The 17,415-nt window shown below is 49.2% G+C and overlaps 1 protein-coding gene across 1 annotated transcript; it reads left to right on the forward strand.

The window, feature by feature from the left end:
* The first annotated feature begins 6 nt into the window (after nucleotides 1–6).
* Nucleotides 7–15,273, forward strand: IL10RA (interleukin 10 receptor, alpha). Its single transcript, XM_011926869.1, has 7 exons — nucleotides 7–73; nucleotides 2,024–2,144; nucleotides 3,090–3,268; nucleotides 7,009–7,178; nucleotides 7,762–7,912; nucleotides 9,352–9,473; nucleotides 12,492–15,273. The coding sequence occupies exons 1-7, from the start codon at nucleotides 7–9 to the stop codon at nucleotides 13,416–13,418; spliced, it is 1,737 nt and encodes a 578-aa protein (XP_011782259.1). The 3' UTR covers nucleotides 13,419–15,273.
* The last annotated feature ends 2,142 nt before the right edge of the window (nucleotides 15,274–17,415 follow it).

The raw sequence follows: 17,415 nt of genomic DNA on the forward strand, positions 1-17,415 counted from the left end.
CCCAGGATGCTCCCGCGCCTCGTAGTGCTGCTGGCGGCGTTCCTCAGTCGCCGCCTTGGCTCAGACGCTCATGGTAAGGCTCTGGGACGCGGCCCTTCCCTGCCCTGCCCTCTCCGCGCCCACTCCGTTAAAGTTCTCCATCCAGCGGAGAGCCCTGGCTGGCTGGCCCTCTGGGGAGAGGGGTGCCGGGCCGGGCTCCCTTACTCTGGCAAACCTGGATCTCAGGCTTACCTGTTGTGTAAGTGGAAGAGGCTGAGGCTGACAGGAACTGACGGACTGGGAAGGATAGAGAAGTATGTACAAGGCCAAACCCCCACCCCGCAAACCTCATCATCCACCCATTTCTCCATGAGCCTTAAGTTTAGATCTAGGTTTTTCGCTGTGTAGGTTCAAATGACGGAACTTCTTGTCCCCTTGGGGAATAATTTTGATCTTCTGACTTTCCCTTCTCTTAGTCCTTCAACTAACCGCTTTCTGTTCTCCTCCCATCTTACCTTCATCCCTCCCTGATCTCCCCGATCTGATCCCCTGTGCTCCACCTGTAGCCCCCAACTCCCACTGCCACCTGCCTCCCTCTTCCCTTAGTTCAGGCTCCTAACCCAGGCAGTTCTCTGGCAAAGTTTCTGCAACTAAGAAAAGTAAACCCCAGAGAGAGAATGAAAGAGCCTGGAGTTGGAGGGACCAAGAACAGAGACAGAGAGCAATGACCGAAACTGCTTCTTCATGACACCAAAATACAAAGTAAAACATGCAGTCAGCCATTCACGTGATCGAGAGCTGAGTCGGGGACGTGCAGCCCAAACACCACAAAGACTCCCTGCGTTTTTCACTTTCCGTCTAATGTTTCGAAATCAAGGCACTGACGCGAAGATCAAAGACGGTATAAGAAAGAAAGCAAGAGACAGATGACAGCATCCCCGAAAAAATAAATAAATAAAAAACAGGTGCATGATTAGAGAGATGTCGAGAAGTTAGAAAACTAGGGAGTGGAGCAGAGTCGCTGTCAAATGGAGAGAACTTAGAGGTCAAGGAGAAGGGGAATCAACCAGCCATTGGCCTTGCACATACTTCAGTCTGCTTGATCAGCAAGACTCTTAAAGTAGAAATGTTTGTTGCATTCTTACAAAGAAGACAATGGGTTCAGCAGTGTTTCCCATGGTGAATGGTGTGTACTAGGGGTAAAGGGAGAGTGGAGCTAGGAATTGGTATTGAGTATCTCGCCTGGGAGCTACGGGTGCCAGCACTTGTGGGGATGTCCTCAGTCATGTGTAGAGCCAGAGCTGACTTATTCCATCTGTCCTTGCCCAGCCAGGGGTTGGGCATCTGGCTACAGGCAAAGCCCTTCTAGAAACTAAGGAATGAGGCAAGCACTTAGCTTGGGGAGCCTAGGAGACCTGTGAAGAGAAGCAGGCAGATGTCAGCAAGCGGGCTGTCTGTGTACTTAATGAGATGGCTTTGAGCTGGAGCCTGGGCCAAGCCAGGGTGGGGACCAGGTGTGGGGATGGAGCCAAGCCTAGGAATAGTGCTAGAGCAGAGACAGGGATTGGGCAGAGCCAGGGACTAACACATCTGAGAGCTTATTGCCAACTTGCTTAGCCCTTGGCGCCTGCCTTCTTCCCTGGGAGGCATCAGACTCAGCTTGGCTCTTCTCAGCCACCACTGCAGCTTCTGATCACAGGCAGCCCAGGACAGTGATTTAGGGAGACACACTAGCTCTAGAATCAGACGTATCTGGATTCATGTGCCCACTCTGCCGCTTAGTGGCTCCACTGGCCTCAGGTGAGCCATAGCCTCTCTGAACCTGCCTTTCTTCTTTGATAACATTGGGGTCATCAATGCCTGCTGTGTAGGGCTACTGTGCTAATTAAATGGAACCTATGTAAAGTACTTAGCCCAGCACTCAGCGCATAGTAAAGCACTCAAGAAATGGTAGCTGTTATATTCCTTGCCACCATCCCCAGCCTCCTCCTCATCCTTTGAGGGTGGGCCCTCCCAGCTGTGGTACTGACATTCTTCTCCCCAGAGACAGAGCTGCCCAGCCCGCCGTCTGTGTGGTTTGAAGCAGAATTTTTCCACCACATCCTCCACTGGACACCTATCCCAAATCAGTCTGAAAGTACCTGCTATGAAGTGGCGCTCCTGAGGTGAGGAAAGGGGAAGAGCGAAGGGGAGGGAGGAGTGAATCCTCACCTAGTCCCCTACTCCCCTAGTATGGGAAGATACCTGCCTTGTTAATGAAGTGAGTGCCTGAGGGCCCCTGACACAAAGCCAGCAGTTGACAAGTACTGATTGAGACTCCTGTGCTAAGCAATGTGCCCGGAGCTCTGGGTGAAAAGGCCAGAGCCTTTGCTCACTCCAGAGTAAGAAAAGCCTTTGCACCAAGGCTTTTCTTTTTTTTTTTTGTTTTGTTTTGTTTTGTTTTGAGACAACTTCACGTTCTGTCCCCCAGGCTGGGGTGCAGTGGTGCAATCTCAGCTCACTGCAGCCTCTGCCTCCTGGGTTCAAGCAATTCTCCCACTTCAGCCTCCCTGGCTAGGAGCTGGGATTACAGGAGCCTACCACCATGCCTGGCTAGTGTTTGCATTTTTAGTAGAGATGGGGTTTCACCATGTTGGCCAGGCTGGTCTCGAACTCCTGACCTCAGGGGATCCACCCACCTCAGCCTCCCAAAGTGCTAGGATTATAGATGTGAGCCACCACCTCCGGCCTTCAAGGCTTTTCTGTCTTACTGGAAAAGCAGGAGAAGCATCCACAGTATAGCCAGACAACGGGGGAACCCTAATGACTGCAAACACAATGAGAAGGGAGAGACTGGGCTGTGCTGTAGGAGCTAGCAAGGCTTTCTGGAAGAGCTGGGACTACTCGTATTCCTATCTAAAAATCTTCTAGACCACATGGAAATTGGTATAGGGTCCCAGGACCAAGGGAGACCCCTCACAATGAGCTGCCGTGGACTAGAGGATATAGCCTGAGGGCTGTCCCAGTTTCTCCCACTGTGGGAGCTCTCTTCCTGGCCTCTTGCATCTCCCTTAAAGGAGGTAGGATTGAGCACAGGCTCCTTTCCAGTGCCTAACCTGGTATCTCTTCAGGTACGGAGTAGAGCCCTGGAACTCCATCTCCAACTGTAGCCAGGCCCTGTCCTACGACCTTACCGCAGTGACCTTGGACCTGTACCGCAGCAATGGCTACCGGGCCAGAGTGCGTGCTGTGGACGGCAGCCGGCGCTCCAACTGGACCGTCACCAACACCCGCTTCTCTGTGGATGAAGGTGCTTTTCCTCCCTTGACTTAGAACATGTCTCTGAAGTCCCTTCCAGCCAGGAACTCTAGTCTAGAGCTTTTCTGTCTATTACCATCGCTTACCACGTCAGCCAGGCTCCCTGGCTGGAGAACTAGTTGCCCAAACAGGGCAGGACTTTGGAGAACATTAGATAAAATATAGCTCAAGTTGTTTAAAATTTAAAAGAGAACTGGAGTTGTTTATCTTACAGAAGAGAGGTCTTGGGGTGGATTGGGGCAGCTGAGTCATCAGGTCCAGGCCTGTGAACTTCTTTTTTGAGGGAGGGTTCAGGGAGAGGAAGCGAATCCATGAACACTCAGCATAGGGCAGCAAGCAGTAGGCAGAATTTGAGTGAGTCCCCCGCTTCTTTAGGGGTGAACACCCAGGGGTCATCCCTTTGAAATGGGGAGTGCTACTAAGGAGAAGTTACGGATCCCTTTCTGGAGAGGTAAGAGGAAAGGATAAGCCCCCAACTCAATGGGATTTTGCATCCCACCAGTTGGGATTAAGAAAGTTTTGTGTGCACGGAGACCTTGCTGTAGGATTCAGAGTTACAGCCGATGGTCTGGGAGGTCATTGGCTGCTCACAGGGCTCGGCTCAGCTGGTACAGAAGCATTTCCCAGCAAGGGTGTTTCAAATACCTATTTCCAGGGCCCAGGCTCGGAAATTTCAAGCTAACTGTGTCTTGAATGGGCCCAGGGCATCTTTTTTTTTTTTTTTTTTTTAAATATTTGGTTCTTCTTTGTATTCTGATTTGAGCAAGGCAATTATAAAAAGACATTTTTGAGGAACTCGCCATATTTGTATATGAAATGGTTTTTAGGGCATATTACTAGGTGTTTGTTTGTTACAGGTGATAACAGCATGGTAGTTATATTTACAAAGGTGTGACACGTGAGAGATACATACTTAAGTAACTAAGAATTAACTAATACAGTGCTTAGGATTTTCTTCAAAATGCTAAAGTAAATTTCATGGGGGGATATTGATGACCCTCCCCCACCACCAATTACTTTAAAATTGGCCTAGTGTTTGCAATTACTAAAGCTGGGACTTTGGAAATCATTATATTCTCTTCTACTTTTGTGTCTATCCGAAATTTCTACATAAAGATGTAATTCAATGCAATTTATCACATTAACTATTCAGAAAAGAAAACGACATTTAAAGAGAAACTCAGCAAAGCTAAAGTAGAAAAAAAATGTCCTAACCTGTAGAAAGGTATCTATCTACACACACCTACCATAAATATTATGCTTAACAGTGAAGTGTTGGGCTGGGCACGGTGGCTCACGCCTGTAATCCCAGCACTTTGGGAGGCTGAGGTGGGCAGATCACCTGCGGTCAGGAGCTCAAGACCAGTCTGGCTGACAAGGTGAAACCCCATCTCTACTAAAAATACAAAAATGAACGGGGCCTGGTGGCATGCACCTGTAGTCTCAGCTACTCAGGGAGGCTGAGGCAGGAGAATCACTTGAACCTGGAAGGCAGAGGCTGCAGTGAGCCAAGATCAAGCCATTGCTGTCCACTCTGGGCAACAGAGGGAGACTCTGTCTCAGAAAAACAAACAAATAAACAAAAACAAAACAGTAAAGTGTTGAAAACATTTTATAAAAAAAAGTTTTTGTTTTATTTTTAATTGACAAGTAATAATTCTGCATGTTTATGAGGTACAGTGTTATGTATACATAATACACGTATACCTTGTGGAATGATCAAATCAAGGTAATTAGAATATCTATCACCTCAAATAGTTCCCATTTCTTTGTACCAGAAACGTTTAAAATATTATCTTTTAGCTATTTTGAAATATACAGTCCATTATTACTACTGCATTCACCTTGCCATGCAATAGGCACCAGAACTTATTCCTCCTGTCTCATTGTAACTTGCTACCCATCTCCTTGTTCCCTATTCACTTCCCCCACCTGCCTCCTTCCAGCCTCTGGTAACCCCTTCTACTCTCTACTTCTGTGAATCGAATTCTAAAATAGTTCTACTTAGATTCTATACCTAAGTGAGATCTTATGGTATTTATCTCTTTGCACCTGGCTTATTTCGCTAACAATGTCCTCTAGGTCCATCTGTGTTGTCCCAAATGACAGTTTCCTTTTTTTTTCAATTTGAGACAAAGTCTTGCTCTGCCACCCAGGCTGGAGTGAAATGGCTTGATCTCATCTCACTTCAACCTCCACCTTCTGAGTTCAAGAGATTCTCCTGCCTCAGCCTGCTGACTGGCTGGGATTACAGGCACGTGCCACCATGCCTGGTTAACTTTTATATATTTAGTAGAGATGGGGTTTCACCATGTTGGCCAGGCTGGTCTTGGACTCCTGACCTCAAATGATCCACCTGCCTCAGCCTCCCAAAGTGCTAGGATTACAGGCGTGAGCCACTGGGCCAGGCCTCAGTTTCCTATTTTTCAAGGCTGAACAGGATTCTGTTGTATACACATACCACATTTTAAAAACCCATTCATCTGTTGGTGGGCATTTCCATATCTTGGCTGCCGTGAATAATGCTGCAGTGAACAGGGGATACAGGTATCTCTTCAAACACTGATTTCAGTATCTTTAGTAACTGCAAACACTAGGCCAATTTTAAAGTAATTGGTGGTGGGGAGGGTCATCAATATCCCCCCATGAAATTTACGTTAGCATTTTAAAGAAAATCCCAAGCACTCTATTACTTAATTCTTAATTAAGTAATACATACCCAGTAGTGAGAATTGCTGCATCACATGGTAGTTCTATTTTTAGATTTTTGAGGAATATCCATTCTGTTTTCCACAATGGCTGAGAAATTCACCACCAGCGACGTACAAGGGTTTCCCTTTTCACCACATCCTTGCCAACACTTGTTACTTCCATCTTTTGGATAATAGCCAATCTAACAGGTGTGAAGTGGTATCTCATTGTGGTTTTAATTTGCATTTCTCTGATGATTAGAGGTGTTGGCCATTTTTTCATGTATCTGTTGGTCATTTGTATGTCTTCTTTTAAATGTCTATTCAAGTCCTTTGCCCATTTTAAAAACAGGTTTATTTGTTTTCTTGTTATTGAGTATTCTGAGTTCCTTGTATATTTTGGATATTAACCCCTTATTCAATGTAGATTTGTAAATATTTTCCACCCATTCATAGATTGTCTCTTCACTCTAGTAATTGTTTCTTTTGCGGTGCAGAAGCTCTTTAGTGTAATGCAATCCCGTTTGTCTGTTTTTGCTTTTGTTGCCTGTGCTTTAGGGATTGTATCCAAGAAATCTTTGCCCAGACCAACGTCTTAGAACTTTGCCCCAGGTTTTCTTCTAGTGGTTTTTATAGTTTCAGGTGTTACATTTGTCTTTAATCCATTTTGAGTTGATTCTTATGTAAGGGGTGAGACAAAGATCTATTTTCGTTGTTCTGTTTGTGAATATACAGTTTTCCCAACACCATTTATTGAAGAGACTGTTCTTTTCCCATTGTGTGTTCTTGGCCCCTTTGTTGAAAATCAGTTGTGGATTTATCTCTGGGCTCTCCATCATATTCCATTGGTTGATGCATCTGATTTTAGGGTATATGTATTTTTAATGTGCTCCCCAAGATGCCCTTATATTCTGCTGCATTGACAAACCTGTGGCCTAGGTTTTAATTAAGCTTAATTCTGGAGGCAAAGTCTGGGGGGACACCCAAGCCCTCCTCAGCCCTCAGGTCTCACGGTGTTGCCCCCCCACTCCACCCCATTTAGTGACTCTGACAGTTGGCAGTGTGAAGCTAGAGATCCACAATGGCTTCATCCTCGGGAAGATTCAGCCCCCCAGACCCAAGATGGCCCCTGCAAATGACACATATGAAAGCATCTTCAGTCACTTCCGAGAGTATGAGATTGCCATTCGCAAGGTGCCGGGAAACTTTACGGTATGGAGTTCCCCAAGGCCCCAGAACCAGAGCTCCCTTGGCTTCCCTGTCCTCTGGGCTGGAAGCACCCTTGTGTGCCATTGGGAACTTTGCTTGCGGACTAAAGGGAGGGTCTGGGATGGTAGGTGAGCAGAGGAGGGAGCAGAACCCACCTCAGCCCTCAGAGCTATGCTCTTGTGAGATGCTCCTCAAAGGCACTGCCTACTAGGGCAATTGGGCACCCCAGAGCCTTTCTAAATGAAGCAATATGGCTCTGAGAGGCTCTGTAAGCTAACTGAGGGCACCCCTGGTATGGGAGAGCTGGCATCTGCAAAATCCACCCTCTTTCCTCTCCACCACAGTTGATTTCAGCGCCTTCTGGGAAGATCTTCAGCATCTATCACACGCTGCTTTTTCTTTTAAAATACAAAGTAAAATTGTGGTCATTACAGAGATCATGTGCTGCCTTGGTAATTGTGGGGGTTGTTCCACAAAGGATACTGAAGGGGTTTGGCTGAAATCACCTCTAAAGGCCCGCCAGCTCTCAGTGTCTGTGTGCCGTGAAATAGAATGATTTTGTTAATTGCTATCATTTTTGTTCCAGTTCACACACAAGAAAGTAAAACATGAAAACTTCAGCCTCCTAACCTCCGGAGAAGTGGGAGAGTTCTGTGTCCAGGTGAAACCATCTGTCACCTCCCGAACTAACAAGGGGATGTGGTCTAAAGAGGAGTGCGTCTCCCTCACCAGGCAGTGTGAGTCAGCCGGGCTGCTCTCAGCATGGGGAGGGAGACTGGGAGGGCCTGGTGCAATCCAAAATGCGTGCACCCAGGAAGCTGGTGCCAGCCACTGTGTTAGGTGCTGCTTCATATAACTCTGCATCCTTAACAGGAGAGAGGTCCTACTGTCCTCGTTTTAGAGATGAGGGAACTGAGGCTCAGTATTAGCAACTTCCTAGAGTTGCACAGCCAGGACTTGGTGGCAGAACCAGGTCTCTTGTGATCTAGGGTCCTCCCACTGGAGCACAGCGATGTTTCCCAACAACATCCCCCTCCCCCAGGCCATCTTCAGTCAGCTGTGCTAGTTCCTGTTGTTAAGGTCTTCTGCTGTTCTTCCTCAGAGCCAGGGATACAAAGGGCTTCTCCTTACTTCCCCTACTCTGCTCCGCTCCTCACCAGAGCTGCTAATGTCAGCAAATACTGCTCCAGGCTGTCAGTCAGGTGCCGGGGCTGTAGGGGCAGGGAGAGAATAGAGGACGTGGAGGCCACGGTCCTGCCTACGAGGATCTCGTGTCCCGGCTGGGGAGATACAGTGTGCACAGAGGAGAATGTAACAAGCAACTCTTTCTGGACAGCTGATGAGATGTCCAGCACCCAGTGAATCAGGCCAATAGTAAGTGCTCTGGGAGGGCCCAGTCCAGTGTGGGCAGGGTCTGGCATAGATGAAAGTGACTCCTGCTAGATCTGCAACAAATTTCAGTTTATGAAGGACACTCAACAGCTCAGTGTCATTTAAGTCTCAATGCAGAGTAAGGCACTAAGTGGGTATCAGGCAGCCTTAAGAGTTTTTCATACATTCTTTCACTGATACATGAAATAGTTCTGTTCAAATCTCAGCTTTACTACTTTTGAGGTATATGACTTTGGGAAAATTACTTAACTTCTATGTGCTTCAGGATCCTAATCTGTAAAAATGGTGCTGATGATAGTATTTACCTCCTATAAGTATAAAAGTTAAAAGAATCTCATGGTATTGGTACATGGTCAGTGCTGTGTACTTCACAACCACCTTATGAGGTTGGTGGCTCTGAGAGAGTAAGTAATTTTTCCACAATTGCACAGCTAGTAAGTGGTGAAGCTGGGACTTGAACCCGGATCTAGCAGCCCCCAGAGCCTCCACTCTTACCTGCTGTACCATCCTGCCTCGCTGTTCTGTTTGCTGTAATGAGAGTCGTGTGCAGAGAGCTGGAAGCAGTCAGCACATCTCCTAAGGGAATCCTTCAGGGCATGGTTTGGAAGACCAGGTGGGGATTCGCAGAAACCTAGACTCATCTAGAGCTGTGGCCTGTAGGTTGCCTTGGGCCACTGAATGGTTCCTGACAGTGGCCAATGGATTTCATGGGACCAGAGTCCTGTGACCAGAATCACCATGCTCCATGGGGCCAGGCCACAAACACATCTCTCTTGGCCTGCAGATTTCACCGTGACCAACGTCATCATCTTCTTTGCCTTTGTCCTGCTGCTCTCCGGAGCCCTGGCCTACTGCCTGGCCCTCCAGCTGTATGTGCGGCGCCGAAAGAAGCTGCCCAGGGTCCTGGTGAGTCTTGCAAGGAGGTCACTGCACCATCCTTCCCAGCCACACCAGAGCTTCCAGGAGGGCAGGGAGCTCTTTTCCTCCCAGACAGTCCATTGCCTCAGCTCACCTCTGCTCTCAGCCCTGTTGTAATTGGGAGATACCTTCATCAGGCACTGTGGGGACAGAGGGAGGAAGTGAGCATGAAGCCCAGTACCAAGAATGCTGCCGTCCAGTAGCTCAGATAAGACACATGGAATCACAAACCTCAATGACCATGAGCCATTTTGGTATGATCTACTAGTAGCTGGCCATGGACTAGCCCCTGTGCATTACATCTCTGATAATGAGGCACAGTTTTAACCCCTTTTCACAAGTGAGGAAACTGAGGCACAGAGAGATTGTTACACACACAGGGCCACACAACCAGGAAGCGTCAGGGATGGAGCCCACTTTCCCACAGCTAGTGGCCATGGGTATTCCACAACAGAGAAAGAAGGAAAGGCCAGAAGTGCTGGTCCTTGGGTTGCTGTCAGAGTGGGCCAGAGGAGAGAGGACGCTGAGGGGCGGTGGGGATGCTGGGCCAGTGGAGAGGGGATGTGGGCTGGGGCAGGGAGGGGCTCATGGAGGAGGCCAAGCCCTCCTCCCCTCCCAGAGTGTATCCTCTTGCTACATTGTACTGACAAATGATACATTTGTGGCAAGCCAGCCTCCAAAACTCAGCTTGCAAAGATTGGGCAGCATTTTCCAAACCTGGGCCTGTCTCTGGCCTGGAGTTCAGGCCACATTGAAGGTTGCCCACCATAGCCCCCATAGCTGGCACTACTGCATGATGGCCAAGGGATCAGCTGGGAAGAACCCAGCTCCGTCTGCAAGGCAGGGGCCCCTTGCAGGGGAAGGGGAACTGGAAGGGGAATCTCCAGAGGGATCCTGGGATCTCTAGGGAAAACAAGAAGAGAGACAAGTGCAGTGGCGCAATCTCGGCTCACTTGCAGCCTCCACCTCCCAGGTTCCAGTGATTCTCCTGCCTTAGTCTCCCGAGTAGCTGGGATTACAGGTGTCCACCAGCATGCCTAGCTAATTTTTATGTTTTTAGTAGACACGGGGTTTTCCCATGTTGACCACGCTGGTCTCGAACCCCTGATCTCCGGTGATATGCCCACCTCAGCCTCCCAAAGTGCTAGGATTACAAGCATGAGCCACTGCACCCTGCCCCTTCTGTACTTTTGGATCACAGAACTGACTTGTCCTTGAGGGTTTTTTCTCTTCAGGATAAATATAACACAGTTCCCTTCATCTGATGATTGTAGTCATCACCACATGAATAAATTCTAATGCACAGAGCACTGGCACATTCATTAGTTTGTTCTCGTTCATTAGCTTGTTTGATCTGATCTTTCAACAGTTCATCAAGGTAAGTATTATTGGACAAGAAAGGAATTTCAAATCAGGACAGTTGAGGATGAATTCCAGATGTGTTCTTTACTGTTTGTGCAAGTCATTTAACTTCTCTGAGCTTCAGTTTTCTCCTCTAGGAAATAGAGGTAATAATATTTCTCTTACAGAATTATTGGAGGGTAAAGTTCAATTCAACATATATTTATTGAGCACCTTCTATGTACCACACTTTGTTCTAAGCACTGCAGACACATTAACTACACCATAAGGAGGCAGGTTCTGTCATTATTTCCATGTTACAGATGAGGAGCTAAAGCACAGAGACGGGAAGTAATTTGATCAGGGTAAAAAAGCTGATAAGAGTCAGAGCTGGGATTTGAATCCATGAAGTCTGGCTCTAGAGGACACATCCTAAATCACCGAACAATGTGATAGGAATAGGGACTCAACCAATCAGAGCTGCATTTGAATCATCATGTACCAAGGAAATGAGGACAGATGTGCAACCGTGAGTCAGTGAGTCCATCGGCAGACCTTAGGAGGGCCTACTATGTGCCAGCTCAGTCTAGACTCTGGAGACAGGGTAGTAAACAACACTAGATAGTTCCTGCCCTCAAGGAGTTTGTGTTCTTTTGGGAATGTGGAGTAAGTGAGTGTGTGTATGGTGAGAGACAGAAAACAAACAAGTAAAATAATTCTAGGAACAAAGTGCTAGGAAGAAGTAACAGGGTTAATGTGGAGAGAGTGGCAGGAGTACTGGTTTAGTCAAGGTATTCAGGAAGGCTTTGCTGAAGAAGTGACATCTGAACTGAGACTTAAACCATGAACAGGACACGGCCATATAAAGTGCTGAGATCATTTCAAGCACGAGGGAGAGCATGTGCAAAGGCCCTGAGGCAGTCTGGTGCTTGATGTGTTCTGGGACAGAAAGAACACCAGTGTGGCTAGGGCAGAGGGGTTATGTGACTTCCTTAAAACCCTTGGCAATTAACGGAGAGCAGCCCCTTCTCTGCGAGTTCCACACCTGTGCCACTGCCCCACACTGCAGCCACCGTGTTCCTGTGAGTCATGACTCAGGGAATAGAGAAATTAATTTGGTGTCTCACGTCCAGAATTTTAGAAAATGAAATGGGCAGGAGGGCGTAGACTAGGATACAATAGAATAAGAACTGCAGAAATATTGTGGCACAGCTCATAATGATGAGTATTATTTTGTGAAACTGGTTTCAGTTATTTACATACGGGTATATATACAAGTCATTATGCAACTTATTTCTGATTTTGAGTCATCATCAAAAAAGTTTGAAACACACTTCTAGATGGGTCTAGCCTGCTTTCAGGTTTGAAAAGCACTGTGGATGGAGCCACCTGATAGTTTTCATCATGCTCAGCAGACCCTGGTTCTGCCTGTTACTCCATCTGGGCCCAAGAATACAAACTTCTTATGTATCTGGACTGAGTCAAACTGGGAATAGCATTAGGAGGAAAGCTGGATTTGAAAACAAAACAGAACACATTGCAGTGTGATTAAGACTGCAGTCCCCTCCATTGAGCTCTCCTCCTGGGCCTGGCCTTCCCCGGCAGCACTGGGATGGGTGCTGGAAGGTGACTCCCACCTCTCTCACTCTGTCCTCTCTTCCCCAGCTCTTCAAGAAGCCCAGCGCCTTCATCTTCATCAGCCAGCGTCCCTCCCCAGAAATCCAAGACACCATCCACCCGCTTGATGAGGAGGCCTTCCTGAAGGTGTCACCAGAGCTGAGGAACTCGGACCTGCATGGCAGCACGGACAGTGGCTTTGGCAGTACCAAGCCATCGCTGCAGACTGAAGAGCCCCAGTTCCTCCTCCCTGACCCTCACCCCCAGGCTGACAGAATGCTGGGAAACGGAGAGCCCCCTGAGCTGGGCGACAGCTGCAGTAGTGGTAGCAGCAATAGCACAGACAGCGGGATCTGCCTGCAGGAGCCCAGCCTGAGCCCCAGCACTGGGCCCACCTGGGAGCAGCAGGTGGGGAGCGACAGCAAGGGCCAGGATGATAGTGGCATTGGCCTAGTTCAAAACTCTGAGGGCCAGGCTGGGGACACACAGGGTGGCTCAGCCTTGGGCCACGACAGTCCCCCAGAGCCTGAGGTGCCTGCGGAGCAAGACCCAACTGCTGTGGTATTCCGGGGCTACCTGAGGCAGACGAGATGCGCTGAGGAGAAGGCAACCAAGACAGGCTACCTGGAGGAAGAATTGCCCCTGACAGGTGGCCTTGGGCCCAAATTCAGGGGGTGCCTGGATGACGAGGCAGGCTTGCATCCACCAGCCCTGGCCAAGGGCTATTTGAAACAGGATCCCCTAGAAATGACTCTGGCTTCCTCGGGGGCCCCAACTGAACAGTGGAACCAGCCCACTGAGGAATGGTCACTCCTGGCCTTGAGCAGCTGCAGTGACCTGGGAACATCTGACTGGAGCTTTGCCCATGACCTTGCCCCTCTAGGCTGTGTGGCAGCCCCAGGTGGTCTCCTGGGCAGCTTTAACTCAGACTTGGTCACCCTGCCCCTCATCTCTAGCCTGCACTCAAGTGAGTGACTCGAGTTGAGAGGCTGCTTTTGATTTTAACCATGCCTGCTCCTCTGCCTGGACCAGCAGGAGGGGCAACCAAGGCCGAAGTAAGGCACAAGGCAGTCTGGGCACTTTTCTGCAAGTTCACTGGGGACGGCCCCAGTCAGGCCCTTCAGGGCTGGTCAGGATGCCTGGGGCAGGAGGAGGTCAACTCACTGAGCTAGTGCAGAGTGTGGGGGGCACCGACCTGTTCCGTTGACTGAGGCCCTGCAGACTCTGGCAGAGCTGAGAAAGGCAGGGACCTTCTCCCTCCTTGGAACTCTTTCCTGTATCATAAAGGATTACTTGCTAAGGGGAACCATGGGGCTTTCTGGAGTTGTGGTGAGGCCGCCAGGTTGAAGTCAGCTCAGAGCCAGACCTCCCAGCTTAGGCCACCCAAGCATCAGGGCCTCCAGCAGGAAGAAGGGCTATGGGAATGGAAGCTTCAGGGCCTTGCTGCTGGCGTGGTTTTTAGGGGAAAAAGGAGGATATGGAGGCCGAGTTTGATCTCTGGGATGGTCACATGGGTTCCCCCCATCAGGCCTCTGAGGCAGGAAGCCTATCACTGGAAGATCTTAAGGTATATATTTTCTGGACACTCAAATGCATCATAATGATTCACTGGGGAGAGACAAAGGGAGCTGAGACCCCGGATGGGGCTTCCAGCTCAGAGCCCATCCCTCTGGTGGGTACCTGTGGAGCCCATCTGCAAATATCTCCCTCTCTCCAGCAAATGGAGTGGCACCCCCCTGGGGCACTGGCTGTGGCCAAGCCACTCACATCCCCACCCTGCTGCCCCACCATCTTGCTGACAAGTTCCAGAGAAGCCATGGTTTTTTGTATTGGTCATAACTCAGCCCTTTGGGCAGCCTCTGGGCTTGGGCACCAGCTCATGCCAGCCCCAGAGAGTCAGGGTTGGAGGCCTGTGCTTGTGTTTGCTGCTAATGTCCAGCTACAGACCCAGAGGATAAGCCGCTGGGCATTGGGCTGGGGTCCCTGCCTTCTTGGTGTTCAGCTGTGTGACTTTGGACTAGCCACTTGTCAGAGGGCCTCAATTTCCCCTTCTGTGAAATAAGGACTCCACCTTTAGGGGGTCCTCCATGTTTGCTGGGTATTAGCCAAGCTGGCCCTGGGAGAAAGTAGATACTGTCCATGGACTACCAAGCTGGCTTGTTTCTCATGTCAGGGGCTAACAGATCCAGTGGGAGTCCATGGTGTCATGCCAAGACAGTATCAGACACGGCCCCAGAAGGGGGCATTATGGGCCCTGCCTCCCCACAGGCCATTTGGAATCTGTCTTCAAACAAAGGCAGTTCAGTCCACAGTCATGGAAGCTGTGAGGGGACAGGCCTGTGCGTGCCATCCAGAGTCATTTCTGAGCCCTGCCTTTCTCTGGAGCATTCTGAAAACACATTCTGGCCCAGGGAATCCAGCCATGACCCCTACCCCTCTGCCAGAGTGCTCTTAGGTACCAGTCTGGCAACTGAACTCCCTCTGGAGACAGGCTTGAGGGAGGATTCCTCAGGGTTCCCTTGAAAGCTTTATTTATTTATTTTGTTCCTTTATTTATTGGAGAGGCAGCATTGCACAGTGAAAGAATTCTAGATATCTCAGGAGCCCTGAAGTTCTAGCTCTGACTGCTGTTCCCAGGGGTGTGACCTTGGGGAAGTCACTTATCCTCTTGCAGCCTCAGTTTCCTCATCTGCAAAATAATGACTGACTTGTCTAATCCATAGGGATGTGAGGTTCTGCTAAGGAAATGGGTATGAATGTGCCTTGAACACAAAACTGTCAATGAATGATACATGGTTTTTATTCCAATAAATTGTCAAGACCGCAGGAATTGTGTGAAACCAGTCAGATTGTTGATGGCACAGTGGCTCATGGAGGACTCGGTTGTTGATAATGAAGAGGGTAATAATGGGTGGGATGTGTGATGTCACTTTAAGGAAACAGGGCTGAGGACTCAGGCTCAAATCCGACAGACCCAGGGAGTCCTCGTGCTACCTGTATTGTGACCTTGGGCGCATTACTTATCCTCTCCAGGTTTTCATTTCCCCACTCGTCATGTGGAGTTGACAACTCCCCATGGGGATGTTGTGAGGTTTAAATGACATGGCACATAAACTTAACATGGTGCCAGGCATGTGGTGGTCCCCATGTGCACATAGCTGTCATTGGCTGTTAAGGCTGTAAAGAGAAATGGACAGCTTTTCTTGGAAGCAGGTGAAAATGAAAGCGATAAGGAGTATGCAGCGGGGCTCTTTCAGAAGACAGAAAAGGAAACAGTGGAAAGCACAATGCAACGTTTTGGATGTGAGTTCTGACAGTGTGGAGAGAAGAACCTGGAAATCCCTCCTTTCCAGGAAGACAGCAAACCGGACCTCCCCGGAGCTCTGTCTCTGGAGCCCTGTCCCTGGCTCCCATCACCCAGGAGGTGTGTCCCAGCGGTGGTTCTCCTACGTGTGGAAGTCATCTGCACTCTATTCTAGAAGCAGCCAGCTCTGTCCATGAAAAACCACGTGGGTTTGCATTCTCCCCATGCTCAGCCCAGTGGGTAGAACAAACCCAGGCCCGCGGCCTGAGCTTCCTGGTGTGCTCTTTTCTTTTCTCCTTTTCTTTTCTTTTCTTTTCTTTTTTCTCTTCTCTTTTCTTCTTTCTTTCCTTTTCAATGGAGTCTCGCTCTGTCGCCGAGGCTGGAGTGCAGTGGCGGCTCTCGGCTCACTACAAGCTCTGCCTCCCGGGTTCACCCCATTCTCCTGCCTCAGCCTCCCGAGTAGCTGGGACTACAGGCGCCCGCCACCATGCCTGGCTAATTTTTTTTTGTATTTTTAGTAGAGATGGGGTTTCACCATGTTAGCCCAGATGGTCTTAATCTCCTGACCTCTTGATCCGCCCACCTCAGCCTCCCAAAGTGCTGGGATTACAGACATGAGCCACCGCACCCAGCCCCTGGGTATGCTTTTCTCTTTGTCCTGCCTGGATCCCCTAGAAGGTAACTGGGGACACCTCACCTCTTTTGCCCTGTGTCATCTCCAATCTTGCCGTAACCCATTCATTCTGAGAAAGTAACTAGTTCTGAGGAAGTGCTGATCCTATCATCTTCAGAGAACTTGACTAATACCACACGATTTCAGACCTGCTCAGGCTTTTGCCCTAGAGCCCTCCTTGTCAAGACTGGAAAGGAAAGTAGTGTTGGTCACTTTCTCCTGGAAATGAGGTGTTAGCGATGGCTTCTTCCCCATGGAAAAGGCCCCTGAGGTGTAAATATAAAGATTCAGAGAGTAAAAGGAATTACATTCAAGGAACTGCGGCCAGTTTGGTTGGATACGACAGATCAAGGAGCAGCTTGCAGGACAGAAGGAAGTCAGAAGATGCAGCCCGTGGTGTGGACCCTGCCTGCTCCGTTTCTGTGGAATGAGTAGGAGTTTGCGGTGGTTCACCTCTGCTTTGAGGCTGCTCTGTAGCCACTCACACTAGGCCCTTGGGAGAAACTGAGTGAGTCCTTCCAAGCAGCTGGGGCTGATGAGACACTTGCAGGTTTCCTGGGACTTCGGATTACAGTCGCCAACAGAAGGCCCCGGCTATTCTTCAACTGAGCAATCTCCTTCAAGGGCTTTTCCAAGCTGAGGAATGCGTGATGCTGTCTTTCTGTGAGCTAATGGAACTTCCTCTTAGTAAGGAGAGGGGGTAAATGGGCCACCACTGACTGAAGAGGAAATTCAACCGAACTGTGTTTTCCCAACTTTGTAAATAGCCATAGTCAGGGTGTGCCTTGTCTACCCAACATATATCCATCCCCCCACCTCAGTGTCCACACTTTCACAGAAGACACACAGTCCCTAGGAGGCTGGGCCCCATCCCCTGAGCCCACACTGCTCTCTGGGTGGAATGTCTCTGAGCCCCACATGTGAACAGCACAGCAAGGGAAGCTGTAGGCTGTGACCACCTGGGACCACTGGCAGTCTGCTGCGTAAGTGGCAGG

This window comes from Colobus angolensis, unplaced genomic scaffold (assembly GCF_000951035.1).
Source record: "Colobus angolensis palliatus isolate OR3802 unplaced genomic scaffold, Cang.pa_1.0 Scaffold7, whole genome shotgun sequence".
NCBI classification, from domain to species: Eukaryota; Metazoa; Chordata; class Mammalia; order Primates; family Cercopithecidae; genus Colobus; species Colobus angolensis.